The sequence below is a fragment of the Piliocolobus tephrosceles genome, chromosome 15 (assembly GCF_002776525.5).
Source record: "Piliocolobus tephrosceles isolate RC106 chromosome 15, ASM277652v3, whole genome shotgun sequence".
In the NCBI taxonomy this organism is placed as follows: Eukaryota; Metazoa; Chordata; class Mammalia; order Primates; family Cercopithecidae; genus Piliocolobus; species Piliocolobus tephrosceles.
In genome coordinates, this window is record NC_045448.1 from 32,121,383 (window position 1) to 32,138,834 (window position 17,452).

The following is a 17,452-nucleotide window of genomic DNA, read 5'->3' on the forward strand; positions in this document are numbered from 1 at the left end:
ATGGTTGAGGCTGGGTGTGGTGGCTCATGCCTGTAATCCCAGCACTTTGGGAGGCCGAGGCAAGTGGATCACCTGGGTTTGGGAGTTTGAGTCCAGCCTGGCCAACATGGTGAAACCCCATCTCTACTAAAAATACAAAAAATTAGGCAGGTGTGGTGGCGCACACCTGTAATCCCAGCTACTTGGGAGGCTGAGGCACAAGAATCACTTGAGCCTAGGAAATGGAGGTTGTAGTGAGCTGAGATCATGCCACTGTACTCCAGCCTGGGCAATAGAGTGAGACTATCTCCAAAAAAAAAAAAAAAGAAAAGAAAAAATAGTTGAATAAATTATAAATTATAGGATGATACAGGTTGGTGTACAGAAGTCAAAATGAATGAACCAGATCTCTATGTAGCAACATAGCTAGATCTCAAAAGAAACATAAATTTAAAAAATTACACTAATTTAGGTAGGGACAATAAAAAACATATACTAGAAAGATATGCACTGAAATCTTTTTTTTTTTTTGGGGGGGACGGAGTCTCGCTCTGTAGCCCGGGCTGGAGTGCAGTGGCTGGATCTCAGCTCACTGCAAGCTCCGCCTCCCGGATTTACGCCATTCTCCTGCCTCAGCCTCCCGAGTAGCTGGGACTATAGGCACCCGCCACCTTGCCCGGCTAGTTTTTTGTATTTTTAGTAGAGACGGGGTTTCACCGTGTTAGCCAGGATGGTCTCGATCTCCTGACCTTGTGATCCGCCCGTCTCAGCCTCCCAAAGTGCTGGGAGGCTGAGACAGCAGAATCACTTGAATCCGGGAGGTGGAGGTTGCAATGAGTCAGAATCATGCCACTGCACTCCAGCCTGGGCGGCAGAGCGAGGCTCAAAAAGAGAAAAGAAAAGAAAGACTAAGAAATCAATTTTCATTCAGACAAATGGTCAAAAATAATAGAAATAAAACAAAAATTAAAATTAATTTTCAAATATAATGTGATTTGAGTATAACGATCACTTTACAGAAGTTACTCTATATACTTTTTGATTATGCTGAGTTTTTAGGTCTTTTTAAAACTTAACTTGTGTCAGGAATTAATGTTTTAAACTAGTTGTTGGGTTCAAAGAAAATAGAAATGTGTTACTAAATGCCACGCTTGTAATCTCATATACCAGTTCTCATGATGCAATCAATTGTTAAATAAAAACTTACTCTAGAGAAGAGGCACCTAACAATGAACACATTATATCAGATTTGAATATGATTGAACAATGCTTTTTGTTTCATTGTTACTGAAATCATACTTGTATTTTTCAAAAGTATATATACTTAAAAATTCCTGAATAAAAATGTCTTTCTCTAATACAGCATTTTAGTGGTTATAAGGATCAATACCATGAGGTGATAAGCAAAAAAGGACTCACGGCCCTAAAATGTTGATAAACATCATGACCATATTCCCCATATTGGAGTTACATGTACACATTACAATGATAAAAATACTAAGAAATTATATAGTAATGTTTCTCAGACTTACTTGTCTACAACCCTATTTTTTATGTATTATCTTTCAACAGTATGCTTTGCAATATTTAGTGTAGTCTTCATACAATCTATGCAAATAATTTTTTATTTTAAAGCAGGACAGAAGGAGCAAGCTGTGGGATGGTATAAGAAAGGTATTGAAGAACTGGAAAAAGGAATAGCTGTTATAGTTACAGGACAAGGTAAGATTATATTTGTTTATAGCCATTCCAAATTATAATATATTCACATGATCGTCCAGATTTCAGATCTATTTATTTATGTATTTATTTTTCTTTCTTTCTTTTTTTTTTTTTTTTGAGACAGGGTCTTGCCTCCGTTACTCAGGCTGGAGTGCAGTGATGTGATCATATCTCACTGCAACCTGAAACTTCTGGGCTCAAGTGATCCTCCTGCCTCTGCTTCCCATGTAGCTGGGACCACAGGCACACACTACCACACTTAGCTCATTTCTTTTTTTTTTTTTTTTGAAACGGAGTCTCACTCTGTTGCCCAGCTGGAGTGCGATGGTGCAGTCTCGGCTCACTGCAGCCTCCACCTCCCGGATTCAGGCGATTCTCCTGTCTGAGCCTCCCGAGTAGCTGGGATTATAGGTGCATGCCACCGCGCCCAGCTAATTTTTGTATTTTTAGTGGAGATGGGGTTTTGCCATGTTGGCCAGGCTGGTCTCAAACTCCTCATCTCAAGTGATCTGCCCACCTCAGCCTCCTAAAGTGCTGGGATTACAGGCGTGAGCCACTGTGCCCGGCCACACTTAGCTAATTAAAAAAATTTTTTTTTGTAGAGATGGGTCTCACTATGTTTCCACGGCTGGTCTCAAACTTCTGGCCTCAAGTGATCCTCCTGCCTCAGCTTTGCAAAGTGCTGGGATTAGAGGCATGAGCCACTGCGCCCAGCCAGATTGTGTTTATCTTAATAAAAGTATTTGGGCCGGGCGCAGTGCCCTCACGCCTGTAATCCCAGCACTCTGGGAGGCCAAGGCAGGTGAATCACCTGGAGTCGGGAGTTCGAGACCAACCTGATCAACATGGAGAAACCCTGTCTCTACTAAAAATACAAAATTAGCTGGGCGTGGTATCGCACACCTGTAATCCCAGCTACTCGGGAAGCTGAACGAAGAGAACCGCTTGGAACCGGAAGGCGGAGGTTGCAGTGAGCCGATACCGCCTTTTGCCCTCCAGCCTGGGCAACAAGAGTGCCCAAAAAGAAAGAAAAGAAAAACAGTATTTCATTGAATTAAAAATGCCTTATATTATATCAGTAAGAGTAAAAAACAAAGTATGATAAATGCTCTTTTCATCACTTAGAATTTGAATTTTAATCTTGTTGAAGCGGCTGTTTTAGTGTTATTTAGACATAGGTATAACAACAATGTTAATATCTGTGACCAAATTGGTGCAGGCATGGGCAATGAAAAAACTGTGTTATGACTGCAACCTGGTGGATAGCATTAGTAAGTTAGCATTGGTTGTAAAACGAATCCCAATTTCAAAGGATTTGAAATGTGGGGAAAAAATGTTTTAGACTCCATGAAATAGACTTGAAATGTATGAAATATTACAGTAGGTTGGAAGCCATCATGAGAAACTGTAACTTTTTTTTTTTTTTTGTAGCTATTATATATATTTTTTGAGACAGGGTCTCAGTCTGTTGCCCAGGCTGGAATGCTGTGATGTGGCACCTGTCACTGCACCATCCACCTCCTAGGGCTGAAGTGATCCTGCCACCTCACCCTCCCATGCTCGGCTAATTGTTTTTGTTTTTAAGTAGAGATCAGGTCTCATCATGTTGCCCAGGCTGGTCTTGAACTTCTGGGCTCAAGTGATTCTCCTGCTTTGGCTGCCCAGAGTGCTGGGATTACAGAAGTGAGCCACGACCCTGGCCTGAAGATAGTATTTTAAAAATTTCTTCTGTTCTCTTTCTTTTCGGTATATATTTTCTTCTTTTTTTAAAAAAAAAAATTTCTGTATAAAGACTGTGACTCCCCATGAAAATAATTTGGGTGATAATTTATCTTGAAACAATTTTAGTTGGGAAATGTAGATATTTTAATGAATTTTTTTCTTTCAGGTGAACAGTGTGAAAGAGCTAGACGCCTTCAAGCTAAAATGATGACTAATTTGGTTATGGCCAAGGACCGCTTACAACTTCTAGGTATCAATTAATGTATAATTTGATGTGAGATGTATTGGAAATGTGTGTTCAATGAAGCTTTAATTATAGAAAGAAATAAATCAGTGATTGAAAATGTGGTCCAGGCTTTTTAACGTAAAGAAAATGTGTAGGGCCGGGCGCGGTGGCTCAAGCCTGTAATCCCAGCACCTTGGGAGGCCGAGACAGGCGGATCACGAGGTCAGGAGATCGAGACCATCCTGGCTAACACGGTGAAACCCCGTCTCTACTAAAAATACAAAAAACTAGCCGGGCGACGTGGCGGGCGCCTGTAGTCCCAGCTACTCCGGAGGCTGAGGCAGGAGAATGGCGTAAACCCGGGAGGCGGAGCTTGCAGTGAGCTGAGATCCGGCCACTGCACTCCAGCCCGGGCTACAGAGCGAGACTCCGTCTCAAAAAAAAAAAAAAAAAAAAAGTGTAACATATACAAAAACAGAAGAGCATAATGAACTTCTAATTATTATTCTCTTAGCTTTGATAATTATCACCTCACTGTCAGTCTTGATTTATTCATATCAAGGGCTAGCAAACTGCAGCTGATGGGCCAACCCAGCGCACTGCTTATTATTATACATAAGGTTTTATTGGCACACAGCCATTCCTTTCCTTTAGGTATTGTCTATGGCTTTCATGCTATGGTGACAGAATTGAGTAGTTGATACAGAGATGACACTGCCCTCAAAACCTAAAATATTTACTGTCTGGCCCTTTACAGAAAAAGCCTACCATCTTCACTTGACTTCCCGGCACACTGTCCCCCGACTACATATTATTTTGAAACAAATTCTTGACTTTTTTCCACTTATAAATATTTCATGTTATACCTGTGAAAGATAAGGACTTCAAAATAAAATCACTGAAATACCATTATTGCACCTAAAAGGTAATTCCACATTTCTTTTAACATTATCCACAAAACTGATCCCCCCCAAAAATGCTGTTTCCAAATTTCTAATTTTCTCAAAATTTAATAATTTTTTTTTGTTTGTTTTTGTTTTGAGACGGAGTCTTGCTCTGTCACCCGGGCTGGAGTGCAGTGGCCGGATCTCAGCTCACTGCAAGCTCTGCCTCCCGGGTTTACGCCATTCTCCTGCCTCAGCCTCCCGAGTAGCTGGGACTATAGGCGCCCGCCACCTCACCCGGCTAGCTTTTTGTATTTTTTAGTAGAGACGGGGTTTCACCGTGTTAGCCAGGATGGTCTTGAACTCCTGACCTCATGATCCGCCCGTCTCGGCCTCCCAAAGTGCTGGGATTACAGGCTTGAGCCACCGCACCCTGCCCAAAATTTGATAATTTTTACTATTTTTAATAATTTGTTTGAATCAGGATGTTAAAAAGATCCATATGTCTCTTTTAATGTTCATGTGCGTCTGTTTTTCATTTTTTTCCAATTTATTTGTTGATGTAACCAGGTCTTTGTCATGTAGTATTTCCTACAGTCTGACTTTTGCTGCATGCATCTTTATGGTATCTTTTAACATGTTCTTCTTTCTTCCCCCTGTTAAATGATAGTTGGATATAGAGCCTTGATCCCATTGAAAGTTGATTTTTATTTTTTAATGATAAGGCTACTTCCTAGGTGGTTGTGTTTGTGTGTGTTCATCATTAGTTGTTCCATCTTGGGAGTTAGCAACAGTTATCTATGACTGATGCCCAGTGATGTTTTAATTCTGTCATTCTTTCAGCATTCATCAACTGTAATAGAAACTTTCACTTGTCTTCTGTTTGATGGTGTAGGTTTTAAAAATATATTAATAAGTTAAATCTACCACTCAAAAAAAGTAGGACAAAACCCACTACATATGAGTAGCTCTATCATACATTGGTGTATAGAAACAGTAGATATTTGGTAAGCAGGTAAACCTTATTTATTTGTAGCCCTGTGACTTGGGGTAAGTTATTATGCATGTCTGAGTCTTTTTTATCTAATTTGTAGTATGAAATTATTATTATTATTATTTGAGATGGAGTCTTGCTCTGTTGCCCAGGCTGAAGTGTAGTGATGCAATCCTGGCTCAATGCACCCTCCACTTCCCGAATTCAAGCTATTCTCATGACTCAGTTTCCTGAGTAGCTGTGATTACAGGCGCCTACCACCGTGCCTATTTTTTGTATTTTTAATAAGGACAGGGTTTGTTTCACCATGTTGGCAAGGCTGGTGTCGAACATCCGACTTCAAGTGACAAATCCACCTCAGCCTCCTAAAGTGCTGGGATTATAGGCATGAGCCACCACGCCCAGCTGAAGCTAATATTATTAGCTAATAATAATATTTCATATTTCTGACCATTGAATTATTAAAGGAACCTAAACCATAGTAGTAAGTGCTTTAAAATTGTTGGTTTTTATTCATCTGTTTACCTGACAGTAATCACCTCCTTTGCTTAGGTAGAAAGATATATTCATACACACATACATACACATTTTATTCATTCTTTCATTCATTTACTGCTATATGGTCATTGTGTTTGTGGGGTTTTTGCCCCACATAGTTAAAGAAGCAGCCGTTACTGCTTTCAGATGAATAACAAGGTAGTGTTCCCTGGCTTCTGTGGCTGACAGGACTTGCCTTCTTCCTTTCTAAATGGAGGTTACTACTGTGTCAAATATAATTAAATAGTGTATTAAAGTTTCTTGCAGTAAAATAATTGATGGTTCTCATTGGTACTTTCTATGTGTTTTATCTTTTTTTTTTTTTTTTTTTGAGACGGAGTCTCGCTCTGTCGCCCAGGCTGGAGTGCAGTGGCTGGATCTCGGCTCACTGCAAGCTCCGCCTCCCAGGTTCACGCCATTCTCCTGCCTCAGCCTCCTGAGTAGCTGGGACTACAGGCGCTCGCCACCTCGCCCGGCTAGTTTTGTGTATTTTTTAGTAGAGACGGGGTTTCACCGTGTTAGCCAGGATGGTCTCGATCTCCTGACCTTGTGATCCACCCGTCTCGGCCTCCCAAAGTGCTGGGATCACAGGCTTGAGCCACCGCGCCTGGCCTATGTGTTTTATCTTTAAAGTTCTTCAGTGTATATATAAAGTATTGTGTACATCATACAGAATAAATTTGATTATGGAGAATTTTGTACTATCTTTCAAAGTGAATAAGAGTTGGTTTTTATGTTTTGTTTGATGTTGTGATATAGGACATTAGAAGTATTAATATCTTATCAATTAGAGACTTATCTTTGAGTGTGACTTTGTACTTTCTTATTTGTGTTAGTAGAGGAGAGAACAAAAAGAAGATGTGTAATGTAATATGAAACTAGGCATTTAAAGGTTTAATATTTTGGATATTTTAAAGTTGGTATCTGTTTTCACCCTCAAAAATGCTATGTGCCTATTTATGAAATATCTTACTTTAAAAGTGAGGAGTGGTAGATGGGAAAGGTGACATCGGCTGGGCGTGGTGGCTCACACCTGTAATCCCAGCACTTTGGGAGGTCAAGGCGGGCAGTTCACCTGAGGTCAGGCTTTCAAGACCAGTCTGGTAACGTGGTGAAACCTCGTCTCTACTAAAAATACAAAAAATTAGCCAGGCTGGTGGTGCGCACCTGTAATCCCAGCTACTCAGGAGGCTGAGTCAGGAGAATGGCTTGAACTCAGGAGGTGGAGGTTGCAGTGAGCCAAGATGGCACCACTGCACTCTAGACTGGGTGACAGAGAGAGACTCTATCTCATAAAAAATAAAAAAAGGCCAGGCACTGTGGCTCACACTTGTAATCCCAACACTTTGGGAGACTGAGGCGAGCAGATCACTTGAGGTCAGGAGTTCCAGATGATCCTGGGCACCTGGGCAACATGGTGAAAACCCGCCTCTACTAAAAATACAAAAAATAGCCAGGCATGGTGGCAGGCGCCTGTAATCTCTCCTACTCGGGAGGTTGAGGCAGGAGAATTGCTTGAGCCTGGGAGGTGGAGGTTGCAATAAGCAGAGACCATGCCACTGCACTCCAGCCTGGGTGGTAGAGTGAGACTTCGTCTCAAAACAAAAAAAAAACCACCTCTTGTCCACTCCTAATCCTCCTTACTGTGTTTCACTTATTTTTTTCCCATGTATTTATCACCTTCTAATAAACTGTGTAACTTATTTTTTATGTTTGTTATGTACTATCTGTCTTCTCCCTGTTGGAATATAAACTCTATGGAGGAGGGATCTTTATCTATATCCCAGGTGCCTACAACAATGTCTAACACATGCTAGTTACCAAATAAATATTTACTGAGTTAATAAGTTGTGTATAACCCTTGGCATCATACCTGAAACAGAGTAGGGCAGTAATAAATGAATGTTAAATGAAGCTATGTTAAAAATATATATATACATGTGTATATATATATATATAAATAACAGCCAGTTATACCAGTTTGCTGACATCAAAATTAACTTTTAATCTGTTGCAGGTTTTACAGTTAAGCTTTGCTCTAAGGTTCACTATCACTAAACCAAAAATAAATGATATATATGATCTTTTCTCATTTTTAACAGAGAGGCCACATCCTCTCGAACCAGTCTGTATTAGGAATTCCCAGGATCATTCTCCCCATTCTCCATCCTAATTAGATACCTATGTGGCACCACATCTCTGAAAAACTCCAATTTTTAACCAGCACATAATAAATATGTGTTACTGTTAATACACATTTGTACACAGGTCATTTTTACTCCCAGACCTTTTGAGTTATTGAAAGACAGGAATATGTTGATGTCACTTTTTTTTTTTTTTTTTGAGACAGAGCCTCACCCTGTCACCCAGGCTGGAGTGCAGTGGCACGATCTTGGCTCACTGCAACCTCTGCCTCCCAGGTTCAAACAATTATCCTGCCTCATCCTCCTGAGTAGCTGGGATTACAGGTGGCCCTGGTTTGGGTTTTTAATTTTAAACAGGATGCTCTTCTCTGTGAGAAGTTGCCATGAGTTAGCCATGATGATACTGGGACAATGATGGTCCACAGAGAAGTAAGAGCAATACAAAGCCTTAAGAGAATGTACCTGATTTGTCTGTGAAGCAGCAAAGAGGCCAGTGTGTGCCAGCAAGGAGATTATAGTAGAGATGAAGTCAGAGAACTCATGGGGGGAGGGATTGTCACAACGTGCAGGGCTATAAAGGCCACCATGAGGACTTAAGCTTTTACCGCCTGTGAAATGGGGAACAGTTATAAAGATTTTTAAGAAAGCAGCGCAGTGCGGTGGCTCATGCATGTAATCCCAGCTCTTTGGGAGGCCGAGGTGGGTGGATCACCTGAGGTCAGGAGTTCGAGACCAGCCTGGCCAACATGGCGAAACCTCGTCTTTACTAAAAATAGAAAAATTAGCTGCATGTGGTGGGCATGCTTGTAATCCCAAATACTCGGCTGAGGCGGGAGAATCACTTGAACCCGGGAGGCGGAGGTTGCGGTGAGCTGAGATTGCGCCACTGCCCTCTAGCCTGGGCAACAGAGCGAGACTCCGTCTCAAAAAAACCAGATTTTGGGGGAAGGAATGAAATACTCTGACTTAAATTTTAGAGGGACCACTCTGGTTGCTGTGTTACATTATAGACTCTAAGGGTAGAACCAGGGAGAGCAATTAAGGTACTGTTACAGTAATCTAGGAGAAAAATGATAGAGGCTTGCACCAGGGTAGTATCAGGAGAAATGGTAACAAGTGGTTGGATTATGATTATACTTGAAGGTTGAACAACTAGATTTGCTGATAGATTGGATAAATGATCCTCTCTTTAAGGACCTCATAATACAGTAGGAGAAACAGACACATAAATAGTCATCACTACAGGATGGGGATTACAAATATTTTGTGAGGGTGAAAAAGGTGCTAAGAAAGCTTCCTTGTGTGACAAACCTGGTTAAAGAAACAAAAGAAAGCTTCGTAGAAGTGAAACCTAAAGTGTACACTTAGATAAATGAATAAAAATTATGAAAGAATGTGAGGGCTGGGCACAGTGGCTCATGCCTGTAATCCTAGCACTTTGGGAGGTTGAGTCAGGTGTATTGCTTGAGCCCAGGAGTTTGAAACCAGCCTGGACAACATATTGAGACCCCATCTCTAAATTTAAAAAAGAAAAAAATATTAGCCAGGAGTGGTGATATGCACCTGTAGTCCCAGCTACTTACTTGGGAGGCTGAGGCAGGAGGATTGCTTGAGCTCAGGAGGTTGAGGCAGCAGTGAGCCTTGAGTGTACCACTGCACTCTAGTCTCGGTGACAGAGTGAGACCTTGTCTCAAAGAAAATGAAAAGAAAAAGAATTTGAGAAAAGATATCTCAGGAAGATGTGATGGCATGAACAAATACTCAAAGGCAAGAAAAGCATGGTGAATATGGGAGGGTGCAGGTTGAGACATGAAGTTGGGATTGCCGAGGCATAAGAGATATAGGCAGATCATGGATGGCCTGGTTTGTCATAGGAAGGAGGTTGAGCTCTATCTGTGGGCAATGGGAAGCCACTAAAGGGTTTTAAGTAGAAGAGTGTTATATGGTAAGATTTTCCTCTCCGGTGGATTACTCAGATGACTGTATGGGGGTTGGATGTGAGGAGGTAAAGAAGCAAGGTTACTGCTTTGATTTAAATCATTGACTAATCTGTACAACCCTAGTCATTCCAAAAAGAGGCATTAGTCCTTTAACAGAAATGAATTGGGGCTGGGCGCGGTGGCTCACGCTTGTAATCCCAGTACTTTGGGAGGCCGAGGCGGGCAGATCATCTGAGGTCAGGAGTTTGAGACCAGTCTGGCCAACATGACAAAACCTCATATCTACTAAAAATACAAAAATTAGCTGGGCGTGGGGGTGTGCGCCTGTAATCCCAGCTACTTGGGAGGCTGAGGCAGGAGCATCACTTGAACCCGAGAGGCAGAGGTCGCAGTGAGCCGAGATCGCGCCACTGCACTCCAGCCTGGGCGACAGAATGAGACTGTCTCCAAAAAAAAAAAAGAAAAAATATTGGAGCAGATTCACAGAAGCAGTGTACTGTTACACTGTATGTGTCTGTGACTCTGTCTCCAAGAAAAAAAAAAAGAAAACATGAAAGGGAACAGGTTCACAGAAGCAGTGTACTGTTATACTGTATGTGTCTGTTTCTACACATATAAATCTGAACTCTGTGTACATGAAAAAAGAATCCTGTAGCTTTTTATTCCTAGCTATAAAATCTAAGAATATAATTTGTTTCTTTTTGTTACATAATGAATGGTTCTGTGAACTTTTTGTTAAATTTCATTGAGGAGAGTATTAATTGATGCCGTTTATGTACAGATGTCTACATTTACAAATCAGCGTATTTTCTGATCTATGCTTTTGCTAATACAAAAGGTTTCTCTCTCAGCATGGTCATTTAAAGACTTTATCGTTGAGAAAAATCAGATGACCGACCTGTTAGTTCAAAAAAAAAAAAAAAACCTCCAAGGTATATTGTATCAGCCAGTTCTAAGATACAAAAGCCATGCAGTACTTTGTGTTTTGTGCAGAAAGGGTAGCTACTATTTGACCTATCCCAAAGGCATGTGTGGTTGTACCATAAACCAAGCATGGTACCTGTTTGTCGAACCTTAGAAGTGAGAGTTTAAGAGAGTTAATACATATGTGCTGCATTTTTTTCATGTATTCATTGACTTGAAGAAAAGAATCATTTATGATTCAGCACAGTACTCCACTTGGGGAAGAGAGTGCAGCAGTGGTGTAGAGTGGCAGGTATCAAACTGCTACCTTCTTGGGCTTCAGTTGCTAGACTTAAGAGACCCAGATCTTGGCCGGGCGCGGTGGCTCAAGCCTATAATCCCAGCACTTTAGGAGGCCGAGATGGGCAGATCACGAGGTCAGGAGATGGAGACCATCCTGGCTAACACGGTGAAATCCTGTCTCTACTAAAAAATACAAAAAACTAGCCGGGTGAGGTGGCGGGCGCCTGTAGTCCCAGCTACTCGGGAGGCTGAGGCAGGAGAATGGCGTAAACCTGGGAGGCGGAGCTTGCAGTGAGCTGAGATCCGGCCACTGCACTCCAGCCTGGGCCACAGAGCAAGACTCCATCTCAAAAAAAAAAAAAAAAAAAAAGAGAGACCCAGATCTTGGGAGGGTTTTTTGTTGTTATTTGATGTGGGGGTACAGTTGAAATAATCCTTTTTAATTGATTAATATAACAAATAGGTAATATAGACATATGTCACAAAATCTGAAAAAGTTTGAATATGAAAAGCTCCATCCCATTCTATGCCCCAGCTACCCATTTCCCCTCCGTAGAGGCAGCTGTTATTATGAATTTCTCTGGGTCTTTTTTAGAGGTAATCTTTTTGTATACAACTGTGCACATGTGTGTTTAAACAAATGGTAGGGTACTGTATGTACTGTATGTACATACAGTTACTGCAGTATGCTTATTTGACTTTGCTTTATTGCTTTTATTTTTTGCCTGACATATGTTAGTTAATGTGGCCAAATACGGCATTTCCTGGACAATGCTTATAGTTTCGTTCTGTGCTATTTTAAATGCTGTTCTCCTTTCCTGAAATGTCCTTTTTTTTGTTTGGTGTTTTTGTTTTGTTTTGTTTTGTTTTGTTTTTGGACAGCGTCTCGCTCTGTCACCAAGGTTGGAGTGCAGTGGTGTGATCTCGGCTCACTGCAACCTCCACCCACCTCCCGGTTTCAAGTCATTCCCCTGCCTCAGCCTCCCGAGTAGCTGGGACTACAGGCACGTGCCACCACGCCCAGCTAATTTTTTGTTTGTTTGTTTTAGTAGAGACGGGATTTCACCGTATTAGCCAGGATGACCTCAATCTCCTGACCTCATGATCTGCCTCCCTCGGCCTCTCAAAGTGGTGGGATTACAGGCGTGAGCCACTGCGCCCAGCTATCCTTTGTTTTTATCTTTTCAAATTCTAGCCAGTTCATAACCCACTTGCTCTGTAAAGCTTTTTCAATGATCTTTCTTTTGCACTATGCAGTCTTTTAAAAAATACACAGTTTTATTATAAGTTGCCAATTACATTTAATAAATATCTAAATGGTAGAAACTGTGATTCATTTTTTAATCTCCATGGAGCCAGGAACTGTGGCTCATGCCTATAATCCCTGCACTTTGGGAGGCTAGGTGGGAGGATCACTTAAGGCCAGGAGCTTGAGGCCAGCCTGTGGAACATATTGAGACCCTGCCTCTACAAAAAATAAATTAGCTGGACATAGTGGTGTGTGTATGTAGTGTCAACTACTCAGGAGGCTGAGGAAGGAGGATAACTTGAGCCCAGCGAATTGAGGCCACAGTGAGCCATGATGGTGCCACTGTACTCCAGCCTGGGTGACAGAGCAAGACCACGACCAATAATAATCTCCATGGTATTTGTTTTGGACATATTAGATATTTAGTAAATATTTTCTGGTGATGATAGTGATATCTAACTACCTCGGGTTACCTGACCTGAATAAGGCATATTTTGAACATAGCCATTCACTTGTTAATTTCTGTTATTTTCGTGACTTAGTTTTTACTAATTATATTTTAAAAGATAATTTTATATAAATGCAAAAACTTTTTATCATGTAACAATCTGGTAACAACTTGAGTAATTTTTCATTTCACATGCACATTTTATTTGTTCATTATCTTTTTTCTTTTTGTTTATTTTTTCTTTGTTTTTTTTACCTTCTCTGTTGCATAGAGAAGATGCAACCAGTTTTGCCATTTTCCAAGTCACAAACGGACGTCTATAATGACAGTACTAACGTGGCATGCCGCAATGGACATCTCCAGTCAGGTGGGTTAAGGTTAACTAACATAAAATAATAAAGCTTGAATGCAAAGTAAGGGTCTCACTTAACCTGATAATGTTGATTTTATTTTATAATGGTAAATTTAATTGTTCATATTTTCACAAGGCTATGTTGAAAATATAGTACCTCTATCATTCATAGTATATGAACATGCAACAAATATGGTATAGTCATTCTAAACATGCTTCATTTGCATATTTTGCAGCCTTTGGTTTTTCAGATTATAAAATATGAAGATGTGCATTCCCGGAAGTGATTAAAATAATCTTTTTTTCTGTCGTGGCTTTTGTGTTTTTATAATGATAGCTATACTGCTTTTCTTTCATGAAATAGTGTTTTCTAAGATACATTTTAATTTTTTATGTATCAATTTTTATTGCATATCAATTTTCATATATACTATATGTGAATGTTTTATAGTACTTGATAGAAGAAATTTGAAGCTTCACATAGGAGAAGCATTATAGTCTTATTTACTATGGATTAACTCTGTCCTTGATAAACTTTTGGATATCAACTTCTACAGAAGATTAAATGTCTTTCTATTTTGTTTTCTTTGGGACTCTCCATTTCTTAGGTTCTCTGACATCTGAGCTAGTTTTTTATTTAGTTCAAAAGTTTTTTTTAGTTGACAGATAATGTACATGTTCATGGGGTACACAGTGATGTTTTGATACATATAATATATAGTGATTAGATCAAGGTAATTATCATTTCTATCATCCCATTTATCATTCTTTGTGTTGGAAACATTCAGTATCTTCCTTCTACTTTAAATGATATATTGTTACCTATAGTCATCCTGCAGTGGTGTAGAACACTGGAACTTTTTCTATCTAGCTATAATTTTGCATCCTTTCCCTACCCTTCTCAGCCTGTAGTATCCTCTGTTCTGCTTTTTATTTCTATGAGATTAACTTTTTAAAAATAATATTCTGTGTGTATATATACCACATTTTCTTTATTCATTCATCTGTTCTTGGACACCTAGGTTGATTTTGTATCTTGGCTGTTGTGAATAGTGCTACGGTAAACATGGGGTGTAGATGTCTGTTCGTTATAATGATTTTCTTTCCTTTGGATAAATTCCCAATAGTAGGATTGCTGGGTCATATGGTAGTTCTATTTGAAGTTTTTTGAGGAACCGCCATACTCTTCTCCATAGTAGCTGTACTGGTTTAGATTCCCAAAAGTAGTGTCTAAGAGTTGACTTTCTCCAGATCCTTACCAGCATTTGGCACTCTTTTTGTCTTTTTGATAATAGCCATCCTAACTGGGGTAAGATACCTTGTTGTGGTTTTGATTTACATTTCCCTCATAATTAATGGTGTTGAGCATTTTTTCATATATTTGTTTTTGACAGTTTTATTGGTGACTTTTTTTTTTTTTTTTTTAGCAGTAGTTTCATGTGCAGGGCTTAAATTATATTAAATATTACTTTGTTCAGATTATAGCAGAACAACCTTAGGTTAGGCTATGAAACAACTGCCTTCTGGTTGGGCGCAGTGGCCCACACCTGTAATCTCAGCACTTTGGGAGGCCAAGGCGGGCGGATCATGAGGTCAAGAGATCAAGACTATCCTGGCCAACATGGTGAAACCCCGTCTCTATTAAAAATATAAAAATTAGCTGGGCGTGGTGGCGGGCGCCTGTAGTCTCAGCTACTCGGGAGGCTGAGGCAGGAGAACAGCGTGAACCCAGGAGACGGAGCTTGCAGTGCGCTGAGATCACGCCACTGCACTCCAGCCTGGGCGACAGAGCGAGACTCCGTCTCAAAAAAAAAAAGAAAGAAAGAAAATGTTTCTTTCAATGTCTTGTATAAATTTTTGTCTTAGGTTATATTTTTAATCATGTAGTTCTGTAGATGTCTATTAGATCCGCTTGGTGCAGAGCTGAGTTCAATTCCTGGATATCCTTGTTAACTTTCTGTCTCATTGATCTGTCTAATGTTGACAGTGGGGTGTTGAAGTCTCTCAATATTATTGTGTGGGAGTCTGAGTCTCTTTGTAGGTCTCTAAGGACTTGCTTTATGAATCTGGGTGCTCCTGTATTGGGTGCAGATATATTTAGGATAGTTAGCTCTTCTTGTTGAATTGATCCTGTTACCATTATGTAATGGCCTTTGTTTCTTTTGATCTTTGTTGGTTTAAAGTCTGTTTTATCAGAGACTAGGATTGCAACCCTTGCTTTATTTTGTTTTCCATTTGCTTGGTAGATCTTCCTCTATACCTTTATTTTGAGCGTATGTGTGTCTCTGCACATGAGATGGGTCTCCTGAATACAGCACGTTGATGGGTCTTGACTCTTTATCCAATTTGCCAGTCTGTGTCTGTTAATTGCGGCATTTAGCCCATTTATATTTAAGGTTAATATTGTTATGTGTGAATTTGATCCTGTCATTTTGATGTTAGCTGGTTATTTTGTTCATTAGTTGATGCAGTTTTTTCCTAGCATCAATGGTCTTTACAATTTGGCATGTTTTTGCGGTGACTGGTACCGGTTTTTCCTTTCCATGGTTAGTGCTTCCTTCAGGAGCTCTTGTAAGGCAGGCCTGGTGGTGACAGAATCTCTCAGCACTTGCTTGTCTGTAAAGGATTTTATTTCTCCTTCACTTTCGAAGCTTAGTTTGGCTGGATGTGAAATTCTGGGTTGAAATAAGAATGTTGACTATTGGCCCCCACTCTCTTCTGGCTTGTAGAGTTTCTGCTGAGAGATCCGTTGTTAGTCTGATGGGCTTCCCTTTGCGGATAACCTGACCTTTCTCTCTGGCTGCCCTTAACATTGTTTCCTTCATTTCAGCTTTGGTGAATCTGACAATTATGTGTCTTGGAGTTGCTCTTCTCAAGGAGTATCTTTGTGGCGTTCTCTGTAGTTCCTGAATTTGAGTATTGGCCTGCCGTGCTAGGTTAGGGAAGTTCTTCTGGATAATATCCTGAAGAGTGTTTTCCAACTTGGTTCCATTCTCCTCGTCACTTTCAGGTACACCAATAAGATGTAGATTTGGTCTTTTCACATAGTCCCATATTTCTTGGAGGATTTGTTCATTTGTTTTTACTCTTTTTTTCTCTAAACTTCTCTTCTTGCTTCATTTCATTAATTTGATCTTCAGTAACTGATACCCTTTCTTCCACTTGATCAAATCAACTACTGAAGCTTGTGCATGCATCATGTAATTCTCATGTCATGGTTTTCAGCTCCATCAGGTCATTTAAGGACTTTTCTACACTATTTATTCTAGTTAGCCATTCATCTAACCTTTTCTCAAGGTTTTTAGCTTCTTTGCAATGCGTTCAAACATCCTTCTTTAGTTCGGAGAAGTTTGTTATTACCAGTCGTCTGAAGGCTTCTCTCAACTCATCAGAGTCATTCTCTGTCCAGCTTTCTTCCGTTGCTGGTAAGGAGCTGCATTCCTTTGGAGGAGAAGAGGTGCTCTGATTATTAGAATTTTCAGCTTTTCTGCTCTGGTTTCTCCCCATCTTTGTTGTTTTATTTACCTTTGGTGTTTGATGATGGTGACTTACAGATGGGATTTTGGTGTGGATGTCCTAATAGTCAGGACCCTCAGCTGCAGATCTGTTGGAGTTTGCTGGAGGTCCACTCCAGACCCTGTTTGCCTGGGTATCACCAGCGGAGGCTGCAGAACAGCAAATATTGCAGAACGGCAAATGTTGCTGCCTGATCCTTCCACTGGAAGCTTTGTTTCAGAGGGGCACCCGGCTGTATGAAGTGTCAGTCAGCGCCTATGGGGAGGTGTCTCCCAGTTAGGCTACTCGGGGTTAGGGACCCACTTGAGGAGGCAGTCTGTCCATTCTCAGATCTCAGACTCTGTGCTGGGAGAACTCACTACTCTCTTCAGAGCTGTCAGACAGTGACCTTTAAATCTGTAGAAGTTTCTGCTGCCTTTTGTTCAGCTATGCCCTGCCCCCAGAGGTGGAGTCTACAGAGGCAGGCAGGCCTCCTTGAGCTGCGGTGGACTCCACTCAGTTTGAGCTTCCTGGCTGCTTTGTTTACCCACTCA

At 40.6% G+C, this 17,452-nt stretch overlaps 1 protein-coding gene across 4 annotated transcripts in view; it reads left to right on the forward strand.

Annotated features, from left to right (window-relative positions):
• Nucleotides 1-17,452, forward strand: part of SPAST (spastin) — an 82,314-nt gene that overhangs the window by 18,814 nt on the left and 46,048 nt on the right. For 3 of the 4 annotated variants that reach the window (XM_026454749.1, XM_026454751.1, XM_026454752.1), the window contains exons 2-4: nt 1,615-1,701; nt 3,590-3,673; nt 13,323-13,418. In XM_026454749.1, coding sequence (XP_026310534.1) covers nt 1,615-1,701; nt 3,590-3,673; nt 13,323-13,418 — 267 coding nt within the window. The remainder of the gene's footprint in view (nt 1-1,614; nt 1,702-3,589; nt 3,674-13,322; nt 13,419-17,452) is intronic. The other variant, XM_026454750.1, reaches the window with a different exon arrangement.